Source organism: Mytilus galloprovincialis, chromosome 14, assembly GCF_965363235.1.
Source record: "Mytilus galloprovincialis chromosome 14, xbMytGall1.hap1.1, whole genome shotgun sequence".
Classification (NCBI taxonomy): Eukaryota; Metazoa; Mollusca; class Bivalvia; order Mytilida; family Mytilidae; genus Mytilus; species Mytilus galloprovincialis.
This window is the reverse complement of record NC_134851.1, coordinates 65,859,825-65,878,990: the sequence shown is the minus strand read 5'-3', so window position 1 is coordinate 65,878,990 and position 19,166 is coordinate 65,859,825. Positions and strand designations below refer to the sequence as shown.

The 19,166-nt window shown below is 31.2% G+C and overlaps 1 protein-coding gene across 2 annotated transcripts; it reads right to left on the bottom strand.

The window, feature by feature from the left end:
* Positions 1-524: 524 nt before the first annotated feature.
* On the bottom strand, positions 525-15,954 carry LOC143059780 (protein cueball-like). 2 transcript variants are annotated; one of them, XR_012973603.1, is made up of 6 exons: positions 15,844-15,954; positions 13,298-13,472; positions 5,589-5,804; positions 5,093-5,208; positions 1,802-4,367; positions 525-734 (listed from the first exon to the last, which is right to left on the bottom strand). XR_012973603.1 is itself a non-coding variant. In XM_076233343.1 (5 exons), exons 1-5 carry the CDS (start codon positions 15,902-15,904, stop codon positions 4,084-4,086), a joined length of 852 nt encoding a protein of 283 aa, XP_076089458.1. In that variant the 5' UTR covers positions 15,905-15,954; the 3' UTR covers positions 922-4,083. The 2 variants fall into 2 exon arrangements, 1 of the variants encoding a protein (XP_076089458.1); XM_076233343.1 differs by lacking the exon at positions 525-734 and having other exon boundaries at positions 922-4,367.
* Positions 15,955-19,166: the final 3,212 nt, after the last annotated feature.

Here is a 19,166-nt window from a genome sequence, read left to right as displayed (position 1 = left end):
TAAGGCCCTCATGTATTATTTGTGAAGTTTCTACGGAATATTTATCAACAAAGTGTTGGTATCTTCCGGTGAACTTAAACAAGGACGAAACGTTCTTTGACATTCAACTGGTTCCACAACTTTCTAATCAGACACTGATGACGTTTAACAAAGTCTAAGTAGCAGCTGCAACCTCATGAATACCAAATAAGTCGGAAAATGTATACCCCATATGCAGGTGATGTTGGTATATTGCTAATAAGGTTGAGGAATTGGTTAATTTCAAATCAAAATCGTCTCGTTTGTGATAGATTCTAGATGCAAGATGAACTTTGTCATATGATAAGTAGGATGCCATTTGCACAATTAAAGATAAACCCACCACTACAATTGTATTGATATATTGTGTATATCAATAAGACATTAAATGTAACAGATGGAATTGCAGTATAACTAACATAAAAGAAAATGAAAGAAAAAAACTACAACTGACTAAATAAATTATTTTCATTATTCTGCATGTTATTTTATGGTCGCCATAAAAGCCATAACATATATATCTTAGGTTTAAAATACATTGCTCTAAAAAGATTAAATGCTAGTTTCAATATTGATCATTTTGACAACGTCATTAACGTATCTATTTGTCACAAAAATATTGATGATGTTATCGGATTGTTTGGATTCTTCTGGACGAAATAAATAATAGTGTATCTTCCCTTCTAGTATGCTCAACCGACTTGTGCCTGTTAATCCTTTAAAGAAAATTTAAATTGATCCAGCAAGAAAACAAATATACTATCAAAAATTGGTTTAAACATTTTTTACAACGTAATGCACGTTTGCTGTGTCAGTAATTTCAATATCATGATGTTTCTTTGCATTTTTTATGACAACATCATTTAAACAATAAAAAAACAATGTTTTACTAAGCATGCTAAGATATTTTCGAATCTGTGTCATTCTACATATACTCGAGTCGTATTTAATTTGGACACTTTTTTTTAATGGCCGCGTTTTGTAATGCTTATCCTTGCATTCGTGTTTTATGCAAAATTTCGATATGACAGGAAGTCTGTTATACGATGTTTCAATTGGTGTGTATTTTATCATCGATATCCGTTTTATTAGTGTGTGTCAGTATACATGGTAGATGATGACGTTGCATGTACATGTATAATGACATGAATTTTGTTCTTCGTGAATCATCTTTCTATGTTTGTAGTGTTGAATACAATTATCAGTGTCATTCCTTGAAAAGATATACATCCATGTATGATCTTAAAATTTTAATGTATCAGATTATGAACGGAAAACCATAAAATATAGATTTCACTAATTATCAAAGCCTTTACAAAAAAGCGAACCTAGCGTATAGTTAGCATGTCGTCTTCACTCTAACAGTACGCGCATTTTTAATGGTATAAATGAAGTCAAATGATTTGTGCAATAAATAGATTCGCAACCTACCGTATACCGGGTTATTTTCGTAGGGTGTAAACTTTCGCTTATTTCCGCGGATAGAACAAAATCGCCAAAATAAATGCCGTCAATTAAAAAATGTACATGCAAAGGTAATGACGAAAGTTTTGAATCCGACATAATAATAACCGTCAAAATAGTTCGTTTACCTTATTCACTGTAAATCGCGTTACACCCGCGATAATAACCCGTTATACGGTATTCATTTTCTATTTTCTTGTACATTTGTGTTTTTTTAATGATAATGTAAGTCGTTCCGGACAAAATGACGATGTAAAATGGCCATCTATCAAGTTAACATCGTGGAGAATGTTATTAACTTAAATAATCCATTACTCACCTTGATGTCAATGCAATCTAACGGATACACTGAATAAGCTTCTTGCTCATGCGGATCAAAACAACAAAGTAACAATACATTTGGCATGTTATACATGTTATATAATTATATGTTTAAAACAACATACATTAAGAAAGTAACTAAACAATTGAATACTGTGGATTCATTAATATTCGTTGGATACTAATTTTCGTGAATTTCGTTGGTACAGGAGAACAACGTATTTAAATGTTCAATAATATACAAATTTTCTGAAAGATTATATTCAGCGCTTGCCAAAAAAAAAGTTAAAATGTCCGCGAATATGCAAGTTTTCGTAATTCCACGATAATTGGTACCAACGAAAATAAATGAATCCACAGATGACCATAGATTATATCAATTAAACCGATTTATGATTATTTCCCGGTTCTTAAACATAAGTAACATGATGGAACAGCATACAGGGCTCGTGTTGGTCAGTCTTTAGTTTTCATTGTTGTATCGTGTGTAGTTTTGATAGTCTGTTGGTCTATACTTTTTTGCCATGGCCTGTTCAGTATATTTTCGACCTATGAGTTTGTATGTCCATCTTGTTTTTTTTTGCATCTCGTTTATATTATGACGTCAATTAAAACTAGATAATTTTGTAATCAAACTATGCGATTGATTTGCAAATAAAATGGATCAATTATAAAACATAAAATAATTACATTAGATATATGTCTCATTATAATACATTATTCTGATTGGCATTACTGCAATCTCGAGTTATTCCTTAATCAACTTCACTACACAATAAAATGTATCATTCATGATGACACGTGGTCCAACTATAAAGTGCACAGGTAAATTAGAGAAAAACTTGATAAAAATTGTGTTTGCATGAACATAGATAAACAATGTTATCATAAGTATTGAATGCTTCTTTTTGTACCTTCATAGAGTTGTGAAAGCGTTGACCTTGCGCACATGTTTAGAATAAAGTGGTTCGGCGCTTTATACAATATGTACCTCGGTCAACGCATTTACACCCCAATAAAGTTACAAAAAGAAGCATTCAATTCTTAAATAAACGCAGAATAGAATCGTTTCATCAACATGTTATGCATATGAAACAGTTACACAAAGCAGCTAGGTTAGTAAGCGATATGAAAAGAACAACAAAAACTAGTTTTGGAAAATAAATGTATAATGGAAATTATCAAATGAACATTTCCAGACGGAATACCGAAGTAGAAATATTTTGACGGGTGGTGTATGCTAAACAGGATCTTCTTACCCTGCCGGAGCACCTGAGAGACCCCACTCAAGTTTTGGCGGGGTTCTTGTTGCTTATATTTAAGTTTTCTTTCTTGTGTCTTGTGTTCTATTATTTGTCTGTTTGTTTATACTTATTTAGTCATGGCGTTGTCATTGTACATTCAAGCTTTGAGTTCGAGTTCCTTATGGTATATTTCGCCCCTATTTTAGACGTAATATACGTTTAAAAAAAGTTGTGTGTGACAAATGTGGTATCTTGCGTTTAATCTGCGAAGACGTGAAACAATTCAGTTAAGCTATACATATTTGCATGAAAACGACAAGCAGTAACTATTTTATATCGAGTTAAACAACATATAAAGAGAGAAAGATATGAACTATACTGCCACAAACATGCTTTATTAATAATATCAAACAGTAGACACGAATAATAAACTATATTCAAAGTTAGAGCCTTTGACCTGTCAGAAGCTTTGAAAACTAACTAATAAACAAACAATCAAGCAAATATAATACATATAACTATATCGCTAGAAGCGTACTTATTACAACTTTACAATGCTTTCATAACTTTTTTAATCAAGTCAATGTTGTTCAAACATGTATAATCGGTAACTATTTAAAGACAAAAAACGTAATGTAAGATCCGTTAAGGTAATTCACATTTATATTTTAAAACATTGATAGAGGTGGTGTTTTTATATGAAAAAATAAGTTGACACATTCCCTGTTTTCATTTTTTATGTACAAAAGGGGACGCTTTCAAGTGCGAGGTTTAGCTAGCTATAATATTTAATCGACCATTCTCTACATAAGAACATGCCAGTACCTATTCAGGAATATGTCAGTTGGTGCCAATCCGTTTTGCCATTTAATTAGGAACTTGTCCTCGGAGTTCAGTTGTTTGGTGATTTTACTTTTTACCTTGTCGGTGTAACTAGTCTCACTCATTGTATAGTCAAATGAATTCCGTGTTTTTTGTGTGTCGCCATGATATGCATTTTTCATTGTTATGTGAGATTTGAAATGTTTAAGTTAGTTTAATATCTATAAAAGTACTTACGTTTTTCCTTATATACAAATAAACCAAAGATCCGTTTGGTACCTGGGTATATAACGCGTGCTGATGTCACTGGTGACAATGTGACTTTGAGTATCTGATTATCATTTACACAGTATATGTCGCGGTCAAGTACATAGATGCCTATGTTTTTTATTGTCGTATTCGTGCTAAACACTTTTCTGACATAAGTATCATTGAGATATGAATATTTCAAATCACCTGTTGCAAAGTTCATCCAGTAAAGTCTTTCGTCATTGAAATCTTAAATGAAAATAAATCTCATTTTTCCACATGCGTTTTTATGCCTTCACAGCAACGATAAATATCGACACCTACATATAGTTTATAAGGAACGTTTTTTTACTATATGAAAACATTGTTGTCGTATCAGGATTATGTTTATTGACCACCAGTGTAACATATACCTTTTTCTCTTCTCTTCTTCTTCTCTCTCTCTCTCTCCCTTACTTATTTCATATTTCATTTAAGACTTGAATAGTTCATAAAAGTTCATTTAGCAAAGTAAAAATAGATTATAAATTTCTTTTCTTTCGATTTCAGATCCAAATTAATGCAAATATAAAAAAATCGAGTCAGCCTTTTTCCCGTCATTTGGAAATAAAAAAAAATATCTCAAAAAGAGCTCATAACCTGTCAATATTTTTAACACCAATGTCTTCTTTGGATGCAAACATTATCAACGAAGATGGCATTTTATAAATTGCATGAAGCGGAAACTGTTTTATAGATTAACCTTCTTCGGTATCATTAAAGAAGACATACGAAAAATAACTAATGAATATTCAAACTCATATGTTGGAAAGCACATAATAATACAATGGTCAACAAACGAAAAACGACCAAAAAACAGAAATATACAAAACACAAAAGTGAAAATATGACAATTCGAACTTTTCAAAAAATTCGAAATCGATCTCAGTGATCCGGAAGTTGTAACACATTTGTGTATCCATAGGATAACATACCGATACTCAAAGCAGAAGCTTCCTCATCAATCACGTTTTCTATGTCAGTACCATTCAATCGTGATCGTCGTATTCTCCTGGTGTTAGTTGTATAGGTTGTACTGTAATACAACCACCTGCAATGTTGGTTTAACACAAAAAAATATAAATATCCTTTTTTATAATAAGTGTTATTTGTGTAATATAATTATATCAGGCAGCTTTAGCATATCTACATCGACATGACGATATCAACGTACACACCGTTATAAACTAATTCAATACTGATTGATTGATTGCTATGTAATATTACTTTCAGACGTTTGTCTATAGATATAATTACACATATTAGTACTCATAATAGGTGATATTCCTGGTCTAGTTTGTTGAAAGACATACACAGGAAAAACTTGAAAAAAACCTGATGAAGTGCTACTAAACTAAAACTGATATATAAATATTGTATAGTGTTTTTTTTTCTGTCTCATAAAAGTAAACATAAAAGATATATACCAACCTGTTACGATAGTCTAATGTTATCGCACATAGTGCATCAACATCTGTCAAAATAAGTAATTTATCTGTACCATTTAAATTACATCTATATATTTTTTTAGCTGTATATTCTGTCCAATACACGTGGCCGTTTATAGAATCAACTGTAACACCTATTGGTTCACTTGCACTACTTACAAGCTCAGAGGTGTAAGGTTGTTCTGATGGATACTGCAATCTAAGAATAAAAGAATATCAAAATTATATTTAAATTCTTTAAGTTTATCTTATTTGTAAACATTTGTTCACTAGCCAAGAACATAACGAAACTAAACGGTGATATGCATATATACTAATACATGTACAACCTGAATGTTATCGTAGTACTAGTATAATTTAATTTTGGAATTAACACGTTTTCTGATTGCTGTGAGAATTTTTTTATCAGCTCATAGACATAATTTTGTTATTTGACGGTGACGTCATCAACGTTTTATCATGATTAACTCCTTGAATATTGAACTAGAATTAAATTTCAAGGATTGACTGTAATATTTTTTCTGTCTATTCGAAATAACATAAAAAATGTGGTGAACACTGTTAAATAACCCGCTACGCGCGTTATTCAGGGTGTACCACATTTGTTATGATATTTCTTCAAAGACAGAAAAATATTACAGTCATTCCTTAATTGCCTTCACTGTCAATAAACAAAGTCGGTGACTTTTCCTGTTGTTAAAGTAAACAATTTTTTGTCAGTTTACCAAAATAATTATCGATCAAACTGGTGCTAATAAACGTCAAAACATTACATTGAAGTGATAATATTTTGTGGGTTGTTTTTTGCGCTTAATTTTGAAGATCGAACTGTGTCTTTGATGATGTATATGAAAAGCAATAGAAGCGCGGTTGCTTTATTTTTTGTGAATATTGCAATGATGATACATAGATTGATTCCACATGTCTTTTCTAATTTACAATATGTCAGTAAAAACGTCGAATGTAGATAATAAGTTTAAAAAAGCATATGTGGTAAGGTTTCAAATAAGATACACAGAAATAATCAAACCAAATGACACAGAAGAACGTTAGGATTTTCAGAATATACAAAACTTATACACAGAGCAAGTTATTAAATTATTGACATTGCTCATCAATAAAATGTAAAACATTATAAATGAAAATTGATAACAATCTGATTAATTGTGAACAGAATAATAAACAAAAAGCAACATAACGATAATATACAGAATTTGATTCCTTCACTATATAAGACTTGTTACAAATAAGGGTCAACATTATAGTAGTATTGGCTACAATCATCAGTCTTGCCACTTTCTTTGAATATTTATGGATTTGTATTGACTCCACAAAAACATGCTGTTGACCAATTCATTTAGATATACAGTTTTCTTAATTTAAGCCAAACCATATAGTCAAATTTGATGTCATACTTATAAAGCTCTTTACATGATTTTCACATTTTAAAATGTATATTGAATCGAATCTCTTATAGGCGAGTGACTTTAACTATAAAAATAAATTTTTAATGCACCTACCTAACACACGGCTAAATTATATATCATTTGAAAGCTACACATCTGTACTATCTGTTTTGCCCGGTCGTAAACAAATCGTACGGTGCAATTTCCGTCAAATCAAGATCAAAGGCCAAGGACGAATAAGTGCATATTTTCTAAGATTTCAGCCTGATTGCATAATATGACTTTTATATTCTAAATTCACATATGCAAACAATTTAAACTTTTAGCAGAGAGATTAACAGTCATTATTCGAATGCATTTTTAAATATTTAAAGCGTGTTTTTGACAGATGTTTCCTGAAATTCGACTAAAAGTTAACAAAATGTGTGAAAACCCAATTTTTTCTTTCTGGTGCAAATGCTAATCAATTAAAACTAAGTAAAACCCTGTAATGACTATCAAAGAAGTTTTTGACATCATAAATTTCCTAAAATTATGCTTACTTCTAATCAAACAGCTAATCAAAACAACTCGTACAGTTGCCCAAAATACCGCCATCTGCGAAAAAACAGTTTTTAAGCATTTCTTCCTATTTAAACATTGTATGTGGTCAATATAAGATTTAATAAACAAATTCTTAAGAATCTGAAAAATTTAGAGTAGAAAAAATATGTGCGCGAATCATCTTATTGCTTGAAATAAAGGGGGTGAAACTAAGAGATTACAATCTGCATTGTAACTACCAGACTGAAATAAACATATTTCGACTTTTCTAATTGTTTGATTTGTAGCTTCATTATAAATATTGATGTAGTGAAAAGACCTTTTATTTATTTAATGTGAATAGAAAATTTAGACCAAAATAAATAGAAAATAAATTGATGAAAATTGAAATTTCAAAGAATTTCAAAAACTAGTAAACACATTATAAAACTTGACTACTTGATTGCTTAAATTGTGTTGTTCATTGTTTACATGCATTAATTCGTCAAATAAGAATAATTTTGAAGAAAAAATATTCATTAATACGCAACGATTCTAGTTACAACTAAACTTCTTGAATAGCTTGAATGACTAGTAATTTGTTCATTTTTCATACGAGGATGACTTCATGCAAGAGTTTCTGATTACGACTGAAAAGAAGCTATCATTATCTTGAAACTTCACGTTCCATTAATAGATGATGTCATCTCACTGAATATCGCAAAATTTGTGACAATGTTGGACTCGTATTTGCAATAAAATTAAAAGACTCAAAAGATACAGTTTACTCTATCACGTATCTTGAAATCGATGATGAGGGTTGGTTGAGAACAAGTTTTACGACAAAAGATATGAGCATAAAACAACCCATAAAGACACCCCTTTCTACCAAATTATAAACTTTTCATTTCTATGTAACAACATTATAGCAACGTCTGCATTTCTATACTACTAAAGGAGAGACCGATATGAGCCTCAACTCCTCTGAAATAAAGGCAGCTATAGTATACCGCTATTAAATAGTCATCAATCGATTTACTAGTAACTGAAATAAATCCGGGTCACAAAGCAAAAACTAGGAAAACGCATCAACTATAAGAGGAACACAACGATATAACAGAAACACAGAACTGCTACAAAAACAAACGCCAACATACAAAGAAACAGATTATTCGATACCAACTGCCATATGCCTGACTTGGTACAGGACATTTGAAGAAAAATGGTGGTTTAAACATGTTTTAAACAAAAGTTCAAATGCAAAGTTGAAATCATCCCTTCGAAAATTTCATGGACGCCACTACGAGTTGGTTGCAATTATGAGGTATCTGTTTCGCCAGCGACGACTGATAAGTTCCATCGACGTAACCAAATTGCCGTCACCAACCGAATAAGGCTTGGCACCGAGGAAATACATGAGCCACAAGACGGGTAAAAGAGAGTCGTGGTGTAGTGGTTAGTGCATCGGACTACTAACAACAAGGTTCCTGGTTCGTTTCCGTTCCGTGATGAAAATTTCAGGGACTGAATTTTCGGCTCTTCCTTGACACCATTTGTGAGTATGGTCTTGAGGAAACGATGAAAGTCCGTCCACCTTTGTAGATTTCGAAAAAGAGCAGGCTAATGCCGCTACAAGGCAGCACTCGCACCCGCAAAGTGGAAAGCGATTAATTTAAGTTGCTATACTTGTTTCCCAATCCACTATAAATAAATATGTTTAAACTAAGACGGGTGTCACTTGTGGAACATGTTCTGCCTACCCTTCGGGAGCTCCTGAGTTCACTCAAAAAAGTTTTGGGGGTTTGTGTTACTCAATCTGTAGTTTTAAATGTTGTGTTTTGTATACTGTTGCTTGTCTTGTTCGTTTTTTGCCTGGCTTTGTCAGTTCGTTTTTAATTATGAGTTTGATGTCCCTTTGATATATTTCTTCACTATACAAGTAGTAAAAGGTTTAAAAATTGTAGATCAGTGTAGCTAAATGTATCATGATAACGATTTGGTTCTATATATATATCATCGTGAGCCAATTAAATTATTTTCGCGGATATTTGTCTTATTCCGTTAATCTTCTTCACTTTACTTTAAGGTGATTTTTTTGCTGATTTTCATTACTGCAAGTTAATGTGTTTAAAGTAAAATAATACCAAAGGGACAATCAACATCTCAAACCATGAATCAAATAAAGTTAATTAAAACCATGAATCAAATAAAGTTAATTAAAACCATGAATCAAATAAAGTTAATTAAAACCATGAACAAAATAAAATTGAAGTCCAAGAGATGAACAACAGTCCAAAACACACATCCAACCATGAAAACGAACACTCCTAAAACAGCGAATGATCTTATGAGGTCAGGAAGGGTATTTAACTTTTTCATTTTGTTATTTCACAACTGCTTATAGTGTTTTACATACACAATGACATGCATTTGTATTTTTAAAGCTTATGTAGAAAATACTCAAAGCATATTTTATTCAAATAATTAAAGCGATTAAACTTCTAAACACATTTATTATGACTTACTATAACACGATTTTAAACTAAATAAGAACGAGCCGCATTTTATTTAGTTCGTTTACATCCCGCTTTAGACAACCAAGTGTTTCTAAACAAGGTTACTTATTTCAATGTTGCCTACGAGTTAGTCGCAAAGTAATGTTTGCATTTAAACAAGATTACAAAAAGTAAAACAGTTTGACTTCGTAAAAAACATATTTTAACCTCAATTACCTCGCATATATTCTTTTCTTACTTTAAATACCCCTTCTTTTATTATGGAAAATCATTCTCCTCCCTGATATTCACAATTAGTGATGTGCTATTTTAACATAGATTAACAAAATGATCGCTATTTGCAGATGGCAGATTTTTGGGCAACTGCAAACACTTCAATAGAAGGCTGTTCCATGAACAATAATTAATAATTGCATCTTAAAATTACAAAACAAATATTCCTTGACCTAAAACATATACATTTATCTATTTTTTTAGCATTCAAATATCGATTCCCCAAGATATATTTTGCTTTTTGAATAATTTTTCATTTTTTTTAAGGATTTGTGATAAATTTCAATTTTCGGGAAATTTTGCGCATCGAATCTCTTATTTTTTGTTTGATTTGGAAATTATGTATCATGTTTCATAAAGTTCATATGATCTTCTGGAAACTTTTATGGTGCAAGAATTAGAAAATGGCGTTTTATTTAGTAATCGCAAAAATTGGAATTTTTTTTCATGACCTTTGACCTTGATTTAACGGAAATTGCACCTTACGATTTTTTTACGACCGGGCAAAACAGAAAGTACAGATCAACAGCTTTCGAATGATATATAATACAGCCGTGTGTTAGGTGGGTGCATTAAAGTCGTTAACTAAGCGTCTTTTTGAAATAAGTTACTCGCCTATTATAACAACAGTGAATGTGCAATTTTAGCTAATCATAAAGTCATCTTAATATAGTATGTTCTATGGTCAGGTTGTTGTCTCTTTGACACATTTCCCATTTTCTTTCTCAATTTCACCTCCACAATGAAGAGAAAATGTATTTGAAAAACGCACAAACACTAGACATAACCTTTCAATAAACTTATCATAGATACCAGGACTAAATCTTGTATATACGCCAGACGCGCGCTTCGTCTACAAAAGACTCATCAGTGACGCTCGAATCCAAAAAAGTTAAAAAGCCAAATAAAGTACGAAGTTGAAGAGCATTAAGGACCAAAATTCCTAAAAGTTATGCCAACTACAGCTAAGGTAATATATGCCTGAGGTAATAAGGCCTTAGTTTTTCAAAAATTCAAAATTTTGTAAACAGTTAATTTTTAAATATATCCATATCATTCTATGATAATTCATGTCAGCACAAAAAGCGCTGACTACTGGGCTGGTGATACCCTTGGAGAAATAAATCTCCACCAGCAGTGGCATCGACCCAGTGGTTGTAAATAAACTCATCATAGATACAAGGACGAAATGTTTTATATACGCCAGACGCGCGTTTCGTCTACAAAAGACTCATCAGTGACGCTCGAATCCAAAATGAAATATACATAAATAAAGGCAACAGTAGTATACCGCTGTTCAAAACTCTAAAAAACATGGACAAAAAACAAAATCGGGATAACAAACTAAAACCGAGGGAAACGCATTAAATATTAGAGGAGAACAACGACATAACACTAAAATGTAACACACATACACAAAATCCCACGAGAATAACAAATATAACATATATATATAACATCAAAACCAAATACATGAATTTGGGATAGAAAGTACCGTGACACGTCTTATCGCAATGTGAATTTACACTCAAAAATAAGAGAAAACAAACGACACAACGTTATAATGTAATACACACAGAAACGAACTATAATATAACAATGACCATATTCCTGACTTGGTACAGGGCATTTTTAAAGGAAAAAATGGTGGGTTGAACCTGGTTTTGTGGCATGCCAAACCTCGCACTTTTATGGCCATGTGAAATATAACATCAAAATGACAACACAGGACTACAATATAAATAAATTGGAGAACACAACTGACAAAGAATCACACGAACAACAGCCAACAAAAGGCAACAAGTTCAAAATTTTAATACGCCAGAAGTGTATTTTGTCCACACAAGACCTATGTGTGACGCACAGATACAAAAGTTTGAAAGCCGAAACGAGTACAAAGTTGAACAGCATCGAGGACCAAAAGATCAAAAAGGTTGTGCCAAAAACAGCAAGGGTTTTCTGTTAAGTTACCAGAAAATCCCTATAATTAAGAGTAATTTATACTTTTGCAAACAGTAAATTTAATAAAATGAATATTCAAAAGATGTACATGATAAAGCTGAAGTATTAACTAATTACAGGAAACAACTGAAAATACATTTACATAACCAGACATTTGAAACACAAAAGTAGACACATCCGAATACGTTTAAACCTCTACGCCAAGTGACGTCCTATTTGAAACTGAAAAATGACGAAAAAATGACGTCATTTGAATTAGTAAAACAGATCATCAAAAAATGAAAATGACGTCACATAAAAATGAATAAGATAGAATTAGGATTAATTTAAGATTATATATTTGAACTAAATACTGATATTGCATTTAATAACAAAGCACATTTTAATTCTTATTAATATAAAACTGAGGTAGCAATTAACTATATTATAAATCTATGTCCGGTTTGTTATGAATCTAACTTCAAACGTTAAATATCGTACTGATTACGTTGAACGAAATTAAATCTGATAAATAAAGGCGGTGATTAATTTTCTTTACTATAACACATAAATATAATAGAAAAGACGTCAACACATTTGACAAAATCCGATGAGAATTACAAATATAACATTAAACATTTAAACTAAATACATGAATTTGGGATGGATAAGTACCGTACCACGTCTTATAGTAATGCGAGTTCACCCTAGGCAAAACAGTCACAATCGGGAATAAGTCACGTTTGGTAATTAAAAGATTAGACGACATTATGACAAAACACAATCTACCATGTGGTAAAAATGTCCTTAGCTAGTTTGGTCAACGAAACATCGTATGGATCCACCAAATCGTGATGGTGTCATAAAAATATGACAAGTATTTCATAAATATATTCAGGGAGATTTGGTTGAATGATTAATCATATTTTAAAGATAAATAAAAAAAAATATTTATGCGTCAGTTCAGTAAATATTCCAGGGAAAATGAAACAAACAATGCTTTGCTGTATCGTTAGTGTATTACGAATTCTTACCTCCTTATGTCGTTGGACTGTAGTCTTGGGAAATAAATGTAACCACTGTTATAGTCGTATGCAATGGAATAAATGTCGCTTCCCAGATTGGTCAAAATACGTGTTGTATTCTCAGTTTCCAAGTTAAACTCGTTTATTTCATTAGAAATTGAAAAGAGGAGCTTGATTTGAAAACCTGAAATTTGAACTGAGTATTAATATAAAATAGCAACAACTTGTACATGAGAAAAGAACAGCATGTGACAAACTATATCCTGTGCTATGGGTTTTAATATCAGAAATAGACAACGTTAAGCTAGGTTCATTTTTTTATTTTTACATACATGTGATACATTAACATTAAATCGGGTTAAAACTTTCACATGGTTTGTAGTTTTTCTGTATTTTCAGTTCATATATTTGTAAATTACTATCGAACTCAGGCTTGAACTCTGTCAGAGACACTTGACTTAAATGCATTATTCATGTCGAGGTCTTATTAAGCCGACTAAACAATCCAGTACGAGTTTCATTTTTGATAAGTGTATGGTCGCATAAAATTGCTTTCTACTACCACTTCATTTATTTAAATTATGTTTTGTCAAATGCAACACAAATTCTAATATTAAGACTTAACAAAAGTGTAGCTGTATTTTAGACAACAAAACGTCTAAACATTTGCTAAAGTTGTTATTAAGTTTGCAGTAATTTTACTGGTATCACTGATGCTATACACTTATACATATTCTTTGTATTGTAAAAAACAACTCATTTACATTTAACAAAAGTATTATACCTCCAAACAAAAATCTAAGAGTTTATATTTTAAAAATTTCACGAAATGTGGTCTTTCTGGGTCTACTTCTTTTACTCTTTTTTTAATTTTTTTATTATAATGTTTCGTTCAAATTGGTGCATATCTGTCTATATGTTTACCGTCTGTATTCGTTTCAGGATGAATTAGGCCGTTTGCATTCACATACACTTTGCATGTGTTAAAATTTGGGCTTCCGAGCATTTCTCTTTTAATGGCGGTTCTTTGACATTGTTAAATTGAAGAATAGTTATTACATTCAAATTTTATGTATGAAGGTCTGCACATGGTTTCCGAAAAAAAGGAAGCAATGGACAAAAAAGGGCAGAAGAAACTTCGTAAGAATAAAAGAAAATGATAAAAATGGGCTGTTGAAATATATAGAATACAGAAAAATGCCACAAAAAAAACACAAATCAAAGAGCAGATTGCTCTGAGGGATACGATTGCCATTGTTTTCATTGACGCATGTATACATGTAGCTGGATAATATGATTTTCAAAACTAATTCAACTGCACATGTAAAATGTAATTTACGTAATCTGAAGTTACAAAATAGCCAATCCCGGATACAAGTGTACGAACAATGAATTCATTGTGTTTTATTTTTTGTACTATACATTCAAAGTTTACTTTCCACAGAGGTCACAGCAGAGACTCAGAGTGAGAGAAGGTATTTCACTTCGTATCTTATCACCTATTTACCTACAATAATTCTAGGAGGAACACCATTCCTAACTCTTTTGAAAATATTTAATTTCCTTTTGGTCAGTGATCATGACTCCTTTCCGTACACATTCCTCGGTTAAAACTGCGATCGTATTTAATATAACACGACGTTTATCGACAAAACGAGTTAATTTTTCTCGACATGTTTTGTTGTCAGAATTTACGGAATTTACTTCCCGAAGGGAGATAACTCGAAACGAAAACATGGATGACTCCATTTCACCAAAAGGGATGTTGTGATGTGGACTACATTTATCTTAATTTAAATGATGCATATGATTTGAAATTATGAAACAACAATAACCCTCAGTATCAGACAAATATAGAAACGATCCCATGAGTTTTAAATCAATCAATAGTGTGGGGAATCAAGAGCAACCATTCAATCTAATACCCCTTAAAGTCAAGAAAACTATACGCATGCGTATAATTACCTAAACAAACCCTGGAGCAAGAACGTATATTAAATGTTAAAAACGACCTAGATGGTTCTATATTTCTTTATTGAAGTATAATATCAAATATCAGTTTCATGACTGTGACATATAACAGAAACTCCACTTCAGTTCTTATATGACAGAAATAGATTGATCGGAATTCAGAGAACTCTCGCATGTTTATCTAAACTGGGGAATTCCAGCTGACGTGTTTTTAAATTTATAAAAACACTAGATATAAATACTGCTTAATTCTGATTAACCGTGTTGTTAAAAACACGCATATAAGTCAAGAGAAATATCAAACATGAAGATTATGAAAAGAACATTATATTAAAGTTGTTTAACTTCAATCCCTTTGTTTGGGGTTACCTTTTACAACAAGACAATCATAAGAATCTGAGATGTTCCTTAATGTTTAGAATAAAACGATTGACGTGAGGGCATTACCCTGAGCCACTGGTTTAAGTCTACAGATTGCTTGAAAGCAATCGTATTCCAAAAAATGGTAAATAGAGAAAAGTTTTTTTTTTAAATCAGCTAAGACAGTACAGACTCCAATTAAGACTCTAATGTACAGTCCCTACCTTTACTAATAAGACAAACAAAAACAACGAATTCGCACAAGACCAGCATATGCAATTCCATGTTGATGAACAGAAATAGTTCGTGGACTTTTTCATCAAATGGAAAAAAAATATATTCTGAAACATAAAGATGCGTTTGATTTATTACCATTGCAGCTATCAATCTGCTTACATATCGAGAAAGAGTTAAAACACAGAAAGCACGTCACAAACGTGAAATTAAAGTTACAAAATAAAATAATATATCAAACCGTATAAACATGTAAATATATATTCGTATAGTTGGTTTTTTTATTGATACATTTCTAGATAGTGTTCATGATTACTTTATAATTGATGGTTATCGGCAACGAAAACTATAACAATCGTCACATAGGTTAAATTCTAATAGAGTTTGTCAGACTATAGTTAATCTCCAGATAGTATGAATGAATTAAAAAAAAAATATTAAATTACAGGACATGAACACCGACGTGGTTAATCTGTGGAATCATAGTGGTGTGTCAAATGAAAATTAAAATATAAACAATCATCTCATTTTAATAGCATGAACACTGCAAATATATTGTTATCAATGCATGTTATATTTAAACGTTTACAATTAACTGGTATGATCATATTTAAAATTTATTTCAAATGGTGTGGGTCTCTTTTGTATTGAATGTGATATCGTTGAAGTTTAAATTTATTATCCCTATGTATTTTTATTGTATGTAAGTAGGTCATACATTCCTTCTCCATTGTCGGTTGATTGACTTACATAAAAATCTGTACAAAAATCTGTGTGCGAGCGTTCTTATCGATTTATGATTTTCAAACAGCGGTATACTACTGTTGTCTGTCTTTATGCATAATACTGAAAACAATTGAAAAGACCATATCACAGTTTTTACATGAAATAAAAGTTAGATAAACATGCAGACAATTTTCTGAAAAGTGTTATTTTAAATCGCACGAGTATAAGAAAATATGGATACAGAATGATACATTGGTTATGTAGGACTCTTTAATATTTACATAATTGTATTGCAAAAAGAAGAATCATGTTACTTACGAAGTCACTATGTAAAATATTAATTTGAAAGACTTCCTAGCCGCCATATACTTCTATTTACCTATGCGCAACTGTTTCCTGTGTGATCTTTTTAAGTGTATAAGGTGTCAACCTGAAACATTAGATGATGATTTACGATGCACACCGGTGATTTATGGTTAATTCATTTTTATTAAAGCCATCAATTTGCTAGTTAATCTTAGTTATTAAACACTAATTTGGATCTAATTATCAACTGAAAAGTATGCTTTCTTTTAAATTAAATCGCTTGCAGTCAGTTCCGCATGTTCTTGATGTGAACAAAAAACTAACAATTACTGAACGTCTGAAACGCAAACGGGACAAATATTTAAAACTAACATGCAAATGGTTTGAATTTGTACAGGTTAGAGAATTCTGAAAGTGTCTTAAACACTGACAATTACTTAATAATAATTTCTTAATGATAATAACGCATCAATGTAAATATAACGGAATTGATGAGACTGTCATTAAAGTGAGAGGGTTAGCGCTATAAATCCAGGTTTAATCCACCATTTTCTACATTTGAAAATGCCTGAACCAAGTCAGGAATATGACAGTTCTTGTCCATTTGTTTTTGATGCGTTTTGTTATTTGATTTTGCCATGTGATTATGGACTTCCCGAATTGATTTTCTTCTAAGTTCAGTATTTTTGTGATTTTACTTTTCCTTAGTCATGCTCAGCTTGAATGTTTTCATATGAACATAATAGTTTCACACCAAATGGTTATTTGTTAAAATGTATGTAAATGTAAAATGTTTCTGTTCATATTTCTTTCATTTATTTAGGTTTATTTCGGTGATATATTTTTCCAGGGCGTGTGTTTCCTATTATGATTCCCAATGTGTAAGGTTACTATAGCTACTTGCAATGCATACATTGCATCAATGGAATAAAGTTGTAAGGTTTAAGGAATAGCTTTACAGTTTTACAGACGTCTTCATTCTTAGGTTGACTGCTATGGAATATCTAAGCCATATATAACTACACATATGTCCTAACCACAAATCCAACTTCGTTTTATCAATTATGTAATTTCATATTCAAATCAATAATTGAATAGTACAGGAATGTATTACCCTTTCAGAGCACCTAAGGTCAATTCCGTTGTATTGATGTCAGTCGTTGTTGTTCAGTCTTAATTTTCCCTATAAGGTATAATTCAATTCAGTATAAATGCAAAAAAAAACACATTTAGAACTAGAAGACAGCAAATAATCCGATAATTATATAGATATTATTAAATATGATATGAATGAGACAACTCTTCGTCCAAGTTACAATTTGTAAAAGTTAACCATTATAGGTCAAAGTGCGGTCTTCAACTTGGAGCCTTGGCTCTCATCGACCAGCACTCTATAAAGAGCTCCACAAATAATTAGTGTAAAAACATAAAAATAAGACAAATAACTGTCTAATCTAAACAACACACCAAAACACGAGAAACACTCATGAACCACATATACAAAGCACAACCAATGAACATCAGATTCCTGTCTTAGAACAGGTGCAAACAATTGCAACGTGTTTAAACGATTAAATAGGTACACACATTCGACCTTACTTGTAACATCACACCATAGAAAGACACACTATAAAATACCAATCAAAAATCATATTAACACAAACAAATGAATATATACTGAACGAACATATTTTATCTATTAAACAATGTAAATACGAAAATCAATAAAATAAGGGGTGATATGTTATTAGAATTATAACCATAACCTCAGGTCACAATATAAGAATAAACAGACAGCAGACTAGTTAGGAGTTAACCTTTTAATCAATAGGCATAATGTAATACATATATACTGTAATCTATTAATATATATTTGTAATGTCGGGGGTCCTAAAATAAATTCAAAACATTTTAACAAATAAAATTTTACTGCATTAGTAAGCAATTTTAACAATTTATTATTGATAAGTGATGCTTTCTCAATGCCAAACTTTTTAAACACAATATGTAAAATAAACATACAAGGAACTGTTGCTATCAGCTATACAATGATCTAATTAATGTCCTCAAATAATTGAATATTGCAATTAACAATTTCCTTTCTATCATACATATTCGATATAAAAAATCTCTTTTCGACAGTATATATATAAGGTTTAAGTTACTTGCGTAATAAACTATCACGTTTGAGTCTATTTTTAGATCCATGGAATGATTTGTATTGTACTTATCAAATATATATCTATATTTTAAACGCATTCACTAAACAAATGAATAGGGC